The 17654-nt window shown below is 41.7% G+C and overlaps 1 protein-coding gene across 1 annotated transcript; it reads right to left on the bottom strand.

Moving 5' to 3' along the window:
* Positions 1 to 354: 354 nt before the first annotated feature.
* LOC111227630 (R-spondin-3-like) lies at positions 355 to 15741 on the bottom strand. Its single transcript, XM_022753214.1, has 6 exons — positions 14846 to 15741; positions 9385 to 9579; positions 8650 to 8793; positions 8337 to 8483; positions 7927 to 8112; positions 355 to 1402 (listed from the first exon to the last, which is right to left on the bottom strand). Exons 1-6 carry the CDS (start codon positions 14943 to 14945, stop codon positions 1173 to 1175), a joined length of 1002 nt encoding a protein of 333 aa, XP_022608935.1. The 5' UTR covers positions 14946 to 15741; the 3' UTR covers positions 355 to 1172.
* Positions 15742 to 17654: the final 1913 nt, after the last annotated feature.

Below are 17654 nucleotides of genomic sequence, written 5' to 3'. Positions count from 1 at the left end.
TAGTTTTGGAAACAGTGATGGGGCTTCTCTACTGTCATGGACAAAACACCAATGTTATTAACTGTTAACTTTGTATATTTCTAAATTGCAAAATACTATATTGGTTGAGACTTTAGTGACACTAAGAGATAGATTATCTGTATTTATGACAGGTGTTCACATGTTACAGTATGCAACTTCCTACTGCTGTAGCACTTTGCACCCAAATGAGGCCATGGCAACCTTTGAATCAAGAGTAGCTGCTTACTGCACCTTCTGTTTCACCTTTCATTTACTCTGAGAAGGTTTTAAGCATATTCAAGGGGACTTCACTAGAAAGCTGTCAGATAAGAAAATGGATAACAGACACAGGTACAAACCCATTATAGTTTTATTTGACATACAGGTGCTTTTGGTTCCTAGTCAAGGAGCTTTACTGAGAGCACAGATTCCATTTACACAAAAAGAAAAACCAGTGGTAGATTAGATTTATCACTTATCTGGATAAAACTAGCTTTTGTCCAACACATACAGAACATATGTTAATGGTTTTAAGATTTTTTACCTTACTCCTTTGATTCACAGCATGCAGGTTCTCCTACATCTGTCATTGGTAGTGATTATGAAGATTTCACAAGATGGCAAGAGCAAACTCACTTTTATTTTTTCTTTACAAATTCTGCACCAAATAAAATAAAGATATCTAAAGAACAGGAACAACAATAATAAACAATTGTTCTACATAATGTTGCAAAATCTACATTCAAAAACCAAGACGCGCAATGTTGTACCAGGGCCCCATTAAATAACCATATCAACAAGCACATAGTGTAATGTCTTTGTCTCTCTGTTCGTCTGCCAGTCCTCCACGCGCTCACTTTGTTCTTCAGTCCAAACAGCAGTCTCAGCAGTGTCTCCTGCACCTTTTAATAGAGACTCTCTAGTTGTGGAAGTGAAGGAGTAGAGGCTACAGGGTAGAAAAAAAGACTTTTTAAAGTCCAGAGTGGCCCAAGCCTTGTGGCTGAATGTGCCCCATCCCATTTGTGCACAAACAGTATTTTCAAATCATACAGGTAGCAGCAACACCCCTGCAGAGAGGGGGCGAGGGGGCGAACAGTGGGTGAGGGTGGGGAAAGTTTTGGAGGAGGAAACCTGGGAGGATAACAGGAGGAAGGTGAGGAGGCATCAGAGCACTACTGTATGAGGCCATCTTCAGGGGAGACTGGCTCTGTGTCATGGCCTCTGCGGTGCCTGTGCTCTGTTTTGTTCCTATTATCAGAGTCTTCACGTTCACCTGGGTCTCTCTCCCTCTCTCGCTCCCTTTCCCTCTTCCTCTCCCGTCGCCCCTCTTGGTTCTCCTTATCTTTGCGGTTGTTGCGATTCCTCCGTTCTCTCCGCTCATTCTTCCTTCTGGGACCTGCTCCTGCAAGTTGGCAAAACGAAATAATTAAGGTTTGTAAAAGAGGGTGGCAGATTGTAATGACCACTTCTGTTTTGCTCTTGTTTGCTCTCCATCATTACCCTCCATCAATCTCATTTTGCAAAGGAGGTTAAAAACTTGCACCTTGCATAATTTATTTGTATTTCCTCTCACTATACACAGTACTGTTAATTAGTATCTTCAAAAAATTTTAAAAAAGAAGAAATATTTCACTTTCGTAGCATATAATGCAATTAATGCAGCTGCAGAATACATGTGTACATGTCAAAAACCATTATAATCACATCACAGGCTGCAATAACCCCTGAAGTGTTACTAGATATTGCAATACCCTGGATTCACCACTAGATGTCAGTCTTTAATCACAGATAGCAGCCACATTGTCAGACTATCAGCTGTTGCAGCCCCTCTCCTTGCGATGAGCAGACCTTTGTCCAAAATAGAAAACCTTTAAATAAACCCCCAATTTATCTGTTCTTGCAACACCATCTCATAAACAAAACCAAGAGTTTTGGAATGCTGAAGGTTTATCTCTACTCAAGCTACAGCTATTAATGATAATAACAAGATCCACCCCCAGGGAGGTTGGAGACAGGACCTGCAAGTGAATGCAGAGGAGGCCCTTTCCTGTTGTTGTACTGCTGCTGTTCATGTGTGAGTGGAACGGAGCAGCACGGCTTGCTTGGCTGCTTGGCTGGCCGGTCGGGGATTGTGAAACTGCTGAAGTAGGCAGTAGGCACAGACACAGGGAAAGAGAGAGAAAGAGATCTCTCTCTGTCTCTCTCCTGTCCGCTTCATGTTTGCCCCCCCTAAGCTCACACTCTCCCTCTCTGTCTGTTCATTAATCAAGACAGGGCTCTGGTTGGACCCACACATTGTGGACTGGTGATACCAAACTCTACCTGCCCACTGTGTTTAATCTTTTTCTAGAAACAATGAAAGGACAAGTGGACAGGAAGTGGACATAAGTGCATGTGTGAACATGTGCACAGACACAGCGTTCACATGGTTTGATTGCAAGACGGTTAAAAGTGAGTAAAAGTAAATATCAAAATTCAAAGATAGTGAAGATAACTGGGCGCATGGATGGATGAATGGATGGATGGAGTAATCTGGTGCATTGACTCATTCGGGGTCTGCCCCCCGTCCTCTATAAACACAGGAAGTCCCCTTCGCTCTCATTGTTTTCACTGTCCTGACACCATAACTATTTACAAGTTCAGTGGATTAGTCATACTGTAGCCCTCGAGCTTTTGTTGAGCCAGAGGAGAAACCTAATCCATGCCAGTGTTGAGATGATTAGGAGAGTGTTTATCAAACCAACCTGCAACTGGTTAGTTGGAACAGTTTCTGATGGGTTTTTTTGTAAACTGTGTGTTGAATAATGTCATCAAGACTTTGAGACTGGCAGTGAATGAGTGTTTGGCTTTTGAGACAACATATGAAAATCTTCCAGTTATGTTATGAATGGGAATTTGTACTCATGGTGAAAAATCTTCATTCAAAGGTAAAAGCATCCACATCATTAAAAGTGGAACCACTACTATCATCACTTATCCCTGTTTTGGCTGACATTTGTACAGTAAGTGATGTGATGTGATGTGATGTGATGTGATGTGGGGTGGGGTGGGGTGGGGGGTCAATGTGTCTACAACTCAGTGGATCATTTTCACTGTTGTGATATACTGGAATAATTTTATGTATATGCGTTTTAGGACCTTACATTTGTTCATTTTATACAGTGTGGGATGTTGATGAAACAAAGTCAAACTGTATTACTCTAATTCAAAGGACATAGTAAAGTTATACCAAATACAATATCATTTTTCAAGGTAAATTATTGTTTGTGCTATTAAATTGATGTTGTCTATTGAATCATTATTCTAAAAGGGAAATAATGTAACAACCCCTAAAGAAATATTTCGACATTTTAGTTAATAGCCTTCTTTGCCCTCCTAATGAGTGTCAAGTATTAAACTAAACCCTGGAGGTAATTAGCCTAGCTTAGCTTAGCATAATGACAGAGGGGAAACAGCTAACCTTAGTCAAACTATTTCTCCGCCGCCGACCGTGGTTTCTGGCCAGACGCGGGTGGTGGTGATTGTCGCTTGATAAGAGCTCCAGCCATTGTTGCGTTTACAAGAAGCAGCAGTAAATTGCTATCAGAAAGTGACGAGACAGACCGGGGCTAGCTAGTTAGCATGCTAATTTCAGTCGAAGAATAGACGTGATAGAGACAAGAGTTATCATTGGCGTTGCTATCCACCCCTGGAGACAGCACTTGGCGAGTAAAGGAATGACGTTTGATGCTGAACTCACACCGTTTCTTCAAGACTGGTAAGCCAACAGCTGCTAATGCCAACGCTTACTGTGTAGCACTAGCAAAACTTACAAGTAGTTGCTTTAATGTAGTTTCAGTTGATGTAACCACCATATCTGTGAAGCAGCTGAAACATTTATTCAAAACCAAGACCTTAAGCACTTTGTATTTTGCTGTCTAGCAATAGCTCATGCAAGTAAGTACAGAAATATAACACATAGACAATATTAATGGTACAATGTAAGAGAACAGCCGTAAATCTCTGAGGTCACTTTTTAACTTGTCACTCAGATTATATGATGCACATCGTTTTTTTGCCGTTGCAGACTGTACTCTACATGCTCCACTTCAGATTTTGTAATTTTTTACTAAAACTGTATTAATTGTAAAATATTTATTATGACCAATACAGTACAAAATACATTTGACATTTATGTCAAATTATAAGTCTGTGTCCAATCAAAACATTGACTGTAACTGCTCTCAAGTTCTATGAGCAATTAGTGCCACATTCAGTACTTAGAGTACATGATAAATATTTGTGATCACTACATGTTAAAAACATTTCCTGTAATCTCTAGATAATGAGCGGGAATGTATGAAGATATGTGTTATCCTTTTCATCCTGTTATTCCCCTTAAACCCCTGCCTGCACACTGTAAACACAGCCACGAGTGCAGACCTGTTGAATTGTCTGTGGCTGTAATGTAACTTCTAGAAATCTGTTGCAGCACACTCACAAAGGGCAATACTCAGTATTGCCCTTTGTGAGTGCACACATAGAGGGGCTTTACTGAATGGGACACTACAGGCCGTGTGTGTGCTGGCACAGTGAGTGAGTGAGCATGTTAGTGAAAGAGTTCGTGGAGAGACAAAGAGAGCCAAAGAGAGCCAAATGAACCAAAGTACAAAGTGTGAGTAGGAAACAGACAGAGATCAAATGAGAGAGCAAAGGGGCACTGAGGGTAAGGGAAGGAGTGTGTATGTGTGGTGTGTGTGGGCATGTATGTGGTTAGAGGCTCACTGTGTGTTTTATGGTGGCACATCCTCCGTGGCAGGCGTTCTGTCGTCCGGGGAGCTTTTGGCGGGAGCCAGGCCGGGATTAAAGGCTATGGGCTGTCCCACAAGTGGAATGCCTGCCGCACGGCCGCCAGGATGTCATGGGGGTTGGGGGGTGGGGGTGGGTTCTGGGTGTGTGTGTGTATGTGTGTGTAAGAAACCCCCCCTCACTGACTGGTTGGTGGTAGCTTGCTTAACTGTATGTTTCTCTGTGTGGAATAGGTCTGTGCAAGTGTCTGTATGTGTGTGTGGGAGTTAAAGGGGGTTAAGGTTTGCAGAGGGCACATGGTCTATCCGGCCGCAGAGATAGAGAGGTCGATCGAAGGACAAATTAGCCAGCATTAACTTGAGAGAGATGGCGGCAGATGAGGATGTGCGTGTAAACATTCACAATCTCTAGTCATTGATAACAGAGGAACAGAGCCAAGTTTTTCTGACTCTAATCCTTAATATGTCAGCATGTTTCCTACAGTTTTACAACTCTTCTGACAGATATCTGTAATTTAAAATATTGTTTAGGGATTTAATCAGGACCCACTGGAAGTTGTCATTTATCAAATAGTCTGTAGAACTGCAGCCTGTAAGAGCTGGAGGCTTAAGTCTAGTCTTAAAAGAATAGTAGACATTTTGGGAAATATGCTTATTTGCATTCTTGCTGAGAGTGAGATGAGAAGATAAAACACCACTCTCGTACCTGCAGATTAAATGTGTATCTTGGGCCAGGAGAAGATTAGCTTAGTTTAGCATGAAGAGTGTAAACAAATGAGATATGTTAATAAGTGAGCTTTAGAGGTTATGGCAAGCAGTCTGTTAACTTTAGACCGGCTTGGAGTCTCCCCTTGCCTCTAGTCTGAGTGCTATGGTAAGATGATCATCAGACTCTAGCTTACTAGTTACTACTAGCTTACTCTAGCTAACTGTAGGTACAAACACAAGAGTGGTACTGGACCTCACATCTAACTCTCAGCAAGAAATCAAAAGCCTAGGCCTCTTTCTTTTGTGTCTGGGTTAGGACAGCCAAATCTGTGCATCTTTGAATGAAAATACTGCATTGCATAAGGAGGCATTTGATGTGGAAAAAATGATCATATTAGGGTACAAAGCCTACTATACAAAACACATTTTCAATTTGTTTAAATGCAAAAAGGAGAGAAGTAACATAAAATGTATTGCTAAAAAGTGAGATGCATTTTGGTTGGATTTTGTGTAAGGATGAGGGAATGTAAAAAGTATGAAAAGAATGACAGAAGGACAAAAATACAGGGCAAAATGAGGAACGGGGTGAAATAGGATGAGATGAGCCAAGACTTGGTAGTACTTGTGGAGGAGTGAAGCGATTTAGCAAGGAGAAGGACGGGAAGAGGAGAGGCAGGACAGAGGGGGAGAAGAAGCCAAAGGGAGAAAGAGCAAAAGAGAAGGAAAGGAAGAGGAGGAGGAGGAGGAGGATGTATCAGTGTCTGAGGGCTGCTGGAGGATTACTGGGGGCTCTCTGAGGTCGGACCACTGACCTCTTAGCGTGTGCAGAACGTAAACATCGAGGAGAGGACGCACCGAGGCAGATAATTAGCTCTCATTCTCTGCGGATGCTGTTGGAGTGGGGGCAACTAGGTAATCACATGCGGGGGGTGAAACTGATAAACGGGGTCTGTAGTGTGTAAGACTGTACACTTTCTTTCTTTCTTTCTTTCTTTCTTTCTTTCCCTGTAACACCCCCCTGTTCGCCAGGCTCTGGCTAGATCAACAGAGCCGTCGACTCCACACTAAAATCTCGGCCCCCGCCCCGACTGACTGGGAGCGCCAACAGGGAGCTTATATGGGGGTCTATGTTTTCTTTGGTGTAGTAGGGAGTGTGTGTGTGTGTAGCTGAGGGAATGGATCAGTAGAGAGATACAGATAGAAAGTGAGAGAGAAGGGGATAGCCAGGGTGCCAGAGGGCAAATTTCACAGTCTGCCTTACAAATCATGTCAACCCAGTTGACTCTCTTCACAAATTACCACTAGTACCAATGGCTGTGTAGTTATTTTAGTAGTAGTTTAGACAAAGTTAGTGTGTGTGTGTGTGTGTGTGTGTGTGTGTGTGTGTGTGTGTGTGTGTGTGTTTGATTTGGTGTGCCCAAGTGAGTGTGAAAGTGCAAAATTGTGCATTTGTCTGACTTGTCTAAAATGAAGAGAGTGTGTACATGTGTTGTTTTGCGTGTGTGTGTGTGTGTGTGTGTGTGTGTGTGTGTGTGTGTGTGTGTGTGTGTGTGTATAAGTGTGTGTATTGGCAGCTGTGGGGATAAACCAATACTGATCCCCTGGTCGCCGCGTGCCTCCCAGGGGGGAGGATGTTGATGTTGAGCTGGCTGTTTCTGCTGCATCACACACACAGACACACACACATGCCCAGAAACATGCACACACACACACACATACACATGCACACAGTGTTTGTTCTGTAAGTGTGAGGCCCCAGGGGGCTGGATCTCAGCCTCCTACCCTGTCTGCGATCTGTCATTTAACACTACAGAACCCAGGCTAAAAAACAACCAGCCGTAGCCGCCAACCACCTCAGTAACCACACACATGCAGTACACACATAACACAAAGCGATCGTAAATGCTTCACAGCATTGGCTTTTATAAAGAGACGAGACCGTCTGAAAACAGTTTTCACTCTATTCATTAGAAATGATCACGCAATTCCCTGTTTACTAGAAGCAGAGAAAGTGGTTTTACTGTTTAAATATCTAAAGAGGTCTCATGGGAAAACACACAACATACCCATTGCAACATCACACATGTGTCTTCCCCCCACTGTCCTCACTCTGACCACAATGACAATCCTCTGAGTAAACAGTCGTAGTCCTGAGCGGAAGAAAGTCTAGCTATGATTGTACAAGCCGAAGCAGCACCGTCTGGAATTCATAGAGAGTAGATTGTGCCATGTGTCATAAATACAGTGTTGGCAGTGAGTGTGATGGGAGCAGCAAGTACAACAGACAGTGTTTAGTATGTCTCATTTTGAATATTCAGTTTTTTGACATTTTTGGTTCAGATGCTGGGTCAGAAGGATCCTAAATCAGGATCTGAAACACAGAAATATTGTAACTCAGTAAAGTAAAAAAACACAGTAAAGTTTTCTTTACCTGGACATTTCCTCCTCTTGACCAGGCACTCTTTGATCTCTGAGATCTCAGGGCAGGGTTTACCAAAGGGTGATGGGTACTGGAGGACCTGCCGTGTGCGCGTCTCCTGGCCCCGCTTGAAGCCACAGGTTCTACCGGACCGAGAACAAGGGCTCCACTCACTCCACTCGCCCACTTCACAGTGCACTGACCAGGGAAAATGAAGAAAGAGAGGTGAGGTTGGGAAACATCGATTTAATCATCTTATATTAATATGTTTTGAAATGGGGTTGCTTTATTTTCTTCAAGCTTATTTGCCATCTGTAGCCACATCAAGGGCCAAAAACTTGGCATGGGCCCCTACCATCAGGACAGGAATCTTTGGCAGTTATTTTTTAATGACACATCCACACACACCATATTGGACTGACCTTGTGGTGTGCACTCCATGAGTTTGTCATTGGGCTCGTAGTCCTCTGGACACACATGGTGGCACCTCCCACTGAGCTGGTACAGGCCTGGCCGGCACTGTGTACATGTCTCACTGTTCACACATGACTCACACTCTGCAGGGCACCCTGCAAAGACAAAAGCGCAGTAATGTGTCTGTGTCTATACTGGTCAAATTTAACACGAAAAAATGTTATGAACAGTTATGCTTCATTCAAGTGAGAATTATTTGGTTAATTATACATGGGTAATGTGGGGTACAGATAAGGTAACCAGAGTTAAAAGGCAACTCACTGGGAACACACTCCCTCTGCGTGTCACTGCGGACCAGCCCCTCGGGGCAGTTCTCCTGGCACTTGCCCAGGTGAAGGTAGAATCCTGCTCGGCAGCGCGTGCAGAAGTTCTTGTTGAAGCAGGAGTCGCACTCCAACCTGCACTCTGACAAAGAAACACAGACCCAATGCCAGAGTTTATTTAAACTGTACAAGTTATCGTGTGTGTTGTGCGTGTTAAATATACAGGGTGTCAGTGTGTGTGTGTGTTCATGTGTGCATGTCTGACTGGGAATATAGGCCACTGCAGGCAGACTGATGTCTTGCAGGGTGGCTGGTGATATATGATTTTTCATAAAGCAGCACTTGATTTGATTTAATGTCGCCAAATAGAAACATACTTTACAGGATAACTACTATCAAGTTTTTCAGTTACTTGAACATATACATATGTATACATAATGCCATATATCACAAGCAGGTCTTGGACCGTTGCATGTCAAGATGTGTATATGGAGAGGGGACAATTTGACAATGTCTTGACGCCAAGCTTATGCTTGTCATGTTTAAGTAAAACACACTGTTAAGATGCCACATTTAACTCAAGACAAGTTTGAGATCCTTTTCTCTGTGTGTTTGTTATGAGAGAGGATTATAATTAATCTAATGCCCGTCCATTCAGAGGACAGTTAATTACACAGAAGTCTGGCTACTAATACCACCTGTTCATTTCAAATAGGCACATGCTAGTCCTTACTTGTGCAGGTGTTTCTTTCTGGGGAGCGTGTGCCGTAAAAGCCTGGAGGACAGGAAGTCATGCACACCCCGATCTGCTTCATCCCAATCCTCTCCAAATGCATGAAGAAGCGCGGCTTGCAGGACAGGCAGCCATTGTAGTCAGAGCAGGTCAGACAGCCACCCTGCTGGCACCCTGAGCTCACACCAGAGATCTCTGTTGACAGGAACAGGCAGGCAGGTGCACGTATGAATTTTCACATGTGAGATTTATACGAAAACTGAATTGTGTTAATAGATAATGCGTAATATTGGAGAGATCACAACATTTGGTAAGCCGCAATGCCCCTGTTTGATGCTGAGCAATTTAGGAGTGCTTGTAGATATCATGCTAGTAATACCAGCCTCTCTCTTACTGAAAGCTCCTAGCAGGAATTCATCTTTCTGTTGGTGCCAGGGATGGACTCAGTAACCTTCTGGCAGCCTTTCTCTAAAACAGTAATTCATTTAGCACTAAAACATGTAAGGAAGGAAATATATATCCAATGTCCTGATATTATTTTTCAGCTAGGAAGCCAAATGTAGTCCCAAGAAACCAATTTTCAATTCTACACAATGAGAAAAATTCATAACCTTATTGGGTTTAACTAAATCCAACTTTTTCTAGCTTTCCATCTCATTCATAACAGCCTTGTTTTCTTGTATCTAGGCTCTAAAGCTGTCATTTTACTGGAATAACATCCCATGTTCCTGCAGCCACTTGAAAAAATGGCTATGCACTTTCAAAATAAAGTTTCTAGTCTTTATAATATAGGCCCCATGCACAACCAGCAATCAAAACCTGACTTAAAAGCTTTGGCAGACACTGGACTCTAGAGAATGTGAGCCATGTGGTGTGCTGAGTACAGTGGCATATTATGTTTTTTTTTTGTTAATGGTTTAATGATTTCTTTTCTTGCTATGGTGAATGGCGCTATGGTATGGTAAACAGGATCAGACTATCCTGTTGCACCACTGTGCACGCTTTATGCTTGGCTATATAATGCTAACATCAATACCTAAGTGATGGCACTTAAATAAGGTTGAACTGCTGGATTTTGAAAGAATACTTATTTGTTTCATGGTGTACCGACATTGTAATATTATGATATTAGTGTATATTGCATCTCAGCTATCACTCTTTCAGATGGTAAAATATTCTGTAGGTTTATGTTGCACAATCAGTGTCAGTAAATAAATCAGCAACAATAAGACTTTGCTGAAAAAAAAACATTACTTCAAAAACAAAGAAAAATTGAACACAAATAGCATCTCGAAAGATTCCCACAATGCTTTTTAAATGAGGAAATCATCCAAAACTGCATGTTTATCTTAAAATTTTATGAAAATTTTTGTTTATTATTTAAATTATGCGTTTTACAATAATAAAGTTATGATTTTACTTGCATAAGTGTTTTATTACAGTATATGACTAATCACCTACTGTCTCAGTGTAGAGACTGATAGCACAGTGCTAATGACAGTAATTTATACAATGTTTACAACTCTGTTTATGTACATAAGTACCACAGTGTTTAGAGTATGGTGATCTATTTTACAGTAGGTTTTTCATCCCCCCACTCTTCACTCATTCTGGGATGATTCACCAGACTTTGACTTCCAAGGAAGAAGGCCTGGGCTATAGCTTTGAATCATTTTAATTGTATGTTGACAGCCTTGGCACAGAAATTTTTAATGTCTCCTAAGTAACGGCAAGTGTATTTCAACATGATAGTCTGTGTTTAGGCATCATGATTGAAAACATATAGATATATGGAGTGCTATTAACATATTGTAGACATATCAAAAAATCCAAAGGTTATAAAACTCAGGACTGAAAGTCATAAAGACCCAACTGCATCAAAGAGGAAGAAATAAATTCAGTATAATCGCATGCATGTCACTTTCCTGGAAAAGCTTGTATATCATATCCTTTTTAGTATCTGATTCCACTCAATGGAAAAAAACATTAACAAAGTGGGTTTGGGTGGTTAGATGTATATATGTTCTGAAAACTGCCAGATACACATGACATGCTGTTGTGTAGTTCAGATGATGTTTTTAGCTCCTGGTCCTGATGTTACAGTTCACTGTCTTTATGAGGGACTGGGCTTAACTAACTCTTCTGGTAGAAATGCTGTAGTTAAATCCAGACAGTGTCTATTGACATTGAGGAAATCACTCATCCTGTTAAAGTCTACTTATTTACCCGCACCAGGAATGATGCCAGTTGCATAGAGTCAATATGCAATAATCATGAGCCATGTTTAACATTCTTGTGCTCTAGTTGGTACTCATTCCCAAATGCATTGATTGGAAAGTGTTGCAGTAGCTACATATGGTAGGCAAATCAAAAGCAACCCCATAAGCACCTAAGGAATTGATTTTCCTCTCCAGCCTTGGCATCTCATGCCAATGGCTTAAGCTGGCCCTCTTTCTTCTTCTCTGTGTTCGGAGTTTAGCTGTCAGTTTACCATAGATCATGGATACATTGTATAAAATATCTCAACAATCTTTTTGCAACTGCTGTCCGTTTGCCCACATGTGTTCCTGCCAAGCTGCCCTGATTCACAGAAGTCTTAAGACGCAGGAATTTGGCCTTGCCCTCACACTCGCACCGACAAAACCTCAGTTGGACAGTGGTATCTTGCATAACATACCAACAAAGTTACATATGAATAAACACAGTCACATGCCGGCACACACACAAACACAGATGGTTCATGGAGAAAATAGAATTGGGCAACAAAACCAAAACAAAGAAATAAAAAAAAACATTTTGCCAAAAGTGTTAAATGCCTGCCTCTTAAGGAATCCGTGACACATTTATTTTCCTGCCTTCACAATATTCTGTGTTTAGCCTTAAATCGACAGCTAAATCCATCCAGCCTCATCTTCATGAAGATGGTCTGTCTTCTTTAACTTTATAGAATATGTATGTAATTTCCACTGTTAGCATCCAGGCCTTAATTTTTGGATGCATCTTCACAGACAGGAAGCCCGGCGCTCGGGTTCTGTCTCTGCGTGGTAATTTTGGCCTGTTAACTGAATGGTCATTGACTCCCAACTCACTCTTACCCCCTGCTTTCCCTCTGTAGTCTGTACTCATTTACCCCTTCACCAACTAATCCCTCCATCCTCCCTGACATCTCAGGAAGTGTTAGATATCTGCCTCCTTGGAGGAAGTTTAGGTTCTTATAAGCACTTGTCAATTAATTGGCACTGAGTCAGTTTACAAGGCAGATTACTCATCTCTGTAGAACGTGAACTAAACCTTCAACTTCCTTAAACAACAATAAATTAAGCTGTAGTGCGGCCTTCTCATCTGCGGAGCTGAATCGCATCATGGTTCAGTGTATGTGTTTATGCTTTAGTGGAAATATGTTTTATCTTTTTTTAGTTTTAAATTTCAGTTTAAATTCAACAAAAAATGCTACAGTTTCACAAAAAACACAACAGGACATAATTTTAAGAAAGCAAGTGTGAGAGGACTCCCAGAAGACCCGTGTGCTCCCCCTCTCTCACACTGTGTTGACAGGCTTGTTTGAGGGGAAATAAACATTTAAAAGGGAGAATCTGTGTGCCATGATGCAGCGTAGAATATACAGCAGATTCTACGCCATATATTAATACATAGTGCAACACAAACACACATTGAAATGATAATCAACTTATAACTCTTTTATTATCAGAACTATTGCCTTATGTGTTTATATGTCAGTTTATTGTAGCCAAACTAATGTTTCACCCTGCTGAACAGCAAAAAGACCCAGCCTTGTCTCTTCAGATCTGACCTAAACAACACTGAGCAGTGCTGCCAAGAGCAAAGGTAACCTCAGACCCCTTTTAAAACTACATAAAACACACAGTTAACCCCTGATGCTGCAGCTCACTGCTTTTAAAAAATAAATGTCCACTGTGGTGGTCATGAGGGAGAAAGTGACGACAAACCCGTCCTCTTTCATGGTCCAGACTACAGAGCTGAGCTCTGCAATGAGATGTAAAGAGCAAGACACATAAAGACGAGCTTCAGCCCCAGGTGGCAGGGATAAAAACATCACTCCAGAGGTTTATCATTGTATATCACAGACAGTTCTCCAGCCACGCTGGCAAGTGATACATGGAATATTCTAGCTATCCCTGCTCTTTTCTAATAGACTTAGTCACAGCGCACATCTGGAGACCCTCAGTGATAAAGTGTGCGTAGGAAGAATAGAAAAATATGCTTTATTGATACTTATTTCATAGTGTCATGGAAAAAAACTGGTCATAGTTCAAGAGATGAGACATAATGTTGGAGCACAGGGAGATATATGGGAGATGAAATACATCCAGACTCAGTGTTTTCAGTATGGAACATCTCTGATGTTTTGATTGAGCCTATTGTCAAATTTACATTTACTCAGACTGTGAACAGTAATGAGAACAAGATGGGACATGATTTCAAATTATGATTCAAATTCTGACAGCCATACATGTGAACCCTGCACTATGTGATTTAACAGCAGAAGAAAGTTTTTCTCCATAAATTACAAGATGTTGCAGTATGGCAGCTACATCACCAAATATGGAAACTGAAGCTGTGAATATCCATTTGAACAGTGACCGGCCCTGATGCCCGCACACCAGACTCCTCCTGAAGTCTGCTGCTGTGGCCGCTAGAGAGCGACGGGAACCAGGAGACGGAGCCCCAAGAGCAGCGGCCGCAGGCTTCAGGTGACAGGCAGAACAATCAATTAAACCAATTACGCTTCAAAGGAAACATGGTCGGACTAATAATGGTGGAACTAATTACACTTACTGAAGGCATCATGAACGTGCCATAGTTATTAAGCTGGAGCATGGAGCGCTGGATTTGGCCGAAATCAATCAATCAATCAATTTAAGAATAACTCCCAATTTTTTCACAGAAATTAATTAATTACTGCATAATCTTCATAATATCTGTAGAAAATTAGAGTCGGGAGTGTGGAAGTTGGTTGGTTTAATATCTGTATTATATTTAATAGTCTTTTTTCAGTCTGCGGTGACTGTTTAAGGTGCTTTAGATTTGCTCTTGTTTTAAATTATGTAACAGAGAAAGAAAAACACATCAAACGTCACCTGTAATTTATTTTGTTTTATGTACACAGACTCACATTAGTGGAACCCGGTGTTCCCAATGTTCCCGGTCGTGCGCGTTTGGTGACCTACAAATCTACCAGTTTACTACAAATAATAATAATTTTCCTGTCATTAATTTGATGTAGAAATGACTGAATATTAGAAGATGCAGAATGTGGACTGGAGACCTTTGTGACTTTGTGACTTGATGTATGTCTGAGTAAAACAGTCGAATAAATGCTGCTAAGTATAAAAATAAAAGGAAAAAAAAAAGAACAGAGAGACGGTGCTGAATGTGTTCAAACACCTGGCAGCATCGTGCCGTACTTCACTTTACTCACGTTTATGTTGCCGGTGCCTGGAGCTGCTGTGCTGCTGACAACCAGTGTAATCCATGCAGTGCAAGATGATCAAAACAAAGGAGATCAGTTGTAATTGCATAGTAGCCCAGAGATGAGACTCGTAAAGCCAATGTCAATGTTCACTAACACTTATGGATAAGATTCCGTTTTCTTCCCCCAGACGGAGGCAGGAGGTGGAGGGTAGATAATTCCTAGACACAGCAGGACCCCCAGCTATGTGGTGATATGTGGTGATGGTAGTGTACGGTGGCCCAATGATGCCTGGGCCGCTGAGACTGTAACATCTTGGAGAGGCTCTTTATATGTGCCAAGAAAGCCAGACTGAGTCAGGGATCCGTTATCCGTGCTGTGATAAAGAGCATTCCCCCCGAAAACCAAAAAAACAACAAACACACCAAAAAGCTCGATTTTCATCCGGTGCGCGCAGGAGGAGAGCAGCGTCAAGCATTAGTGTTGGTCAAAAAGATGAATAGAGTTATTGATTACTGACATGACTCTCAAAAAGTTTGAGTTATATATATCCATCTGTAGAACTCCAAACGGACCCCTCTCTCCCTCTGTCCGAGTTACTGAGTGGAGATGCGCCGTGCGTCCCGGTGTGTGGATACCTTAATGCGTAAGGCGCGCTGAGGGTACGGGCTTCATCTCAGCATCAGCTGAAGCACAACAAGAAAAAGCCACCACAGAGCAAACACGAATAACTACAAAACCAAACTCTAAGTGAAATATTTCACAGTTCTTTTGGCTGTCAAACGCACACCTCCTCTCTCGCTCGCAGTCGGCGGCAGGCAACTGAACCAAAGTAAACCTCCGCAGTTTCAGCGCTTTTCTGCTTTGCGTGCGGGACCCATTCACTCCCCTCCTGCCGGCCCGCTGATGACTTCAGCCCTCTGCTGTGTCTCTGTCTCTCTCTCTCCCCCTATGAGCTCCAAAGTTTATTTAGAGGGCAAGCCCCCCGCGTCAGAGTGAGAGAGAGAGAGAGAGGGAGAGAGAGAGAGACATACTGAAGTTATTTCAGTGAGTAGTGTACTGTTGCCTCCATGTGCTGCTAAACCGGATCTGAATGTAGCAGCTATTGATGTGACTGACCCGAAAAAATTCACCTGTGACCAGTCTACCTCTCACTAGTAAACAAAGTTTTTTTTCCGGTTCAAACTTACATTAAGTGTCATGTCATTTGAATCGTTGTACCCAGTTAACAGAAAACCAATAATCATCTTCGAAAAGATTTGATTTAGTTAAACACATTCCAGTAGCCTGATTACATCAGTGCTGATGGCAGATGCCAGTCAAGATGCCATTTTGTCCCATTAGATCATTTTTCTTCTGACTCCTTCTCCCCAAAGGTTTTTGTGTGAGTGAGAGAGAGGTGTTTGTTTTCAAAGTCAGCGCTTATTCTGACTGAGATGATATTTTATTCATACAGAAATTCACTCAGATATTTTGGATTTTAAAGTGACTCTACTGTACTGTGGATTTTTCAGGATATATCAGAACACTACTCTCTAAATTTACATCAATAAAAATAATTATTTCAGTAAAGGATTAGGAAGTTTTAATAATGTTAGCCTGCTTTAAGTCTGCATATTGATTTTCAGTTATGGCATCTGAGATTGATCTGCAAAAATGCACCTAAAGCTTTACAGATGTTTACAGATGTAATATATGAGCAGAGAGTTAAGAGAGAGTCGGATCACTTCTGTTCCCATGCAGACATCTGCATTTTGTAAAATGAATTTCTTGACTGGAGGTGACTGTTTGGTGTGGAGAGAGAAAATATTCAAGTTGACATCAGCTGAACCAGCAGCATCTCATCTTATTACCTCTAGAGGGAGTTAGTTCCATAAAAGCTTGAGGCACATTGTCACGACAGAGGCATCGATATCAGTCAGTTATGGTAAACTTTGGGACTTAAACTTTTCCTATCGAGTCCAAATGTGATCTTGTTTGTGTAGTTTCAATATAGAGGAAAGATCAAGAGAAACATGGCCTTTAAAACTTTTAAAAAAATGACACCTGGGAAGCATTCAGGACTTGTTTTCCCTTTCAAGCATTACATTGAGCAAATAATAATACATTATCCATCATCAATCATTGCTCCATCCGTCAGCAAAGCCTCAGCCTGCACATTTAAAATTTTTGGTGATAAATATACTCTTAAATGTAGAGACTTCATTCCTCCGGGTTTTGTCAATTGCAGCCTCTGGGGATCAGAGCAGAGCTGTGTAAAGCAATGCCGAAGCCTCATTTGTCTAACTAGTATGTTGATGTTTAGGGGGAACAGTATGCACGAGTCCAGTGCTTCTCTTCACTGTGGCTTCTGGTCTTCCATCAGTCATTGTGCTGGCGAAAGCAATGCAAACACAGTGTGGGCTCTTTCTTCATGGGAATACTTCCCTGTTTGTCCTGTGCTAACTCAGGACCAAGCCACTGACACATAACAGAGACTGATGCATTGTTTTAAACCCTTTCACCTTCACTGAGACGGACTGCTGAATCCAAACTTTACGCTGGATATTAAGTGACACATCCTAGTTAAGCAAGTGGCTGTAATATGCAAATTTGAAATGCATTTTTTCTGCCGAATTTTTTAGAAATAGATCTATAATTGAACAGAAATATATGTAAAATATTACAGTGAAATGTTATGAGAAATAATTAAATTTCCCTCCTCCCTCTCCTCTGTCCCAGCAGTTTAGCTTAAGGGATGTAGAAGAATAATACTCGTCTTTGTGTCCCAGTCTGAACTAGCCCCACCATCCCCTGGGGGTAGGAGCATGTGTGTGTG

Source organism: Seriola dumerili, unplaced genomic scaffold, assembly GCF_002260705.1.
Source record: "Seriola dumerili isolate Sdu_G_001 unplaced genomic scaffold, Sdu_1.0 BDQW01000191.1, whole genome shotgun sequence".
Classification (NCBI taxonomy): Eukaryota; Metazoa; Chordata; class Actinopteri; order Carangiformes; family Carangidae; genus Seriola; species Seriola dumerili.
This window is presented reverse-complemented; position numbering and strand designations above follow the sequence as displayed.

Coding starts and splice junctions, on each gene's coding strand:
- LOC111227630 (XM_022753214.1), bottom strand. CDS start 14,945: ATGCAATTACAACTGATCTCCTTTGTTTTGATCATCTTGCACTGCATG. Junction 8,484..8,649: donor GCAGAGGGAGTGTGTTCCCA/GTGAGTTGCCTT, acceptor TTGTCTTTGCAG/GGTGCCCTGCAGAGTGTGAG. Junction 1,403..7,926: donor CAAGAGGAGGAAATGTCCAG/GTAAAGAAAACT, acceptor GCCAACTTGCAG/GAGCAGGTCCCAGAAGGAAG.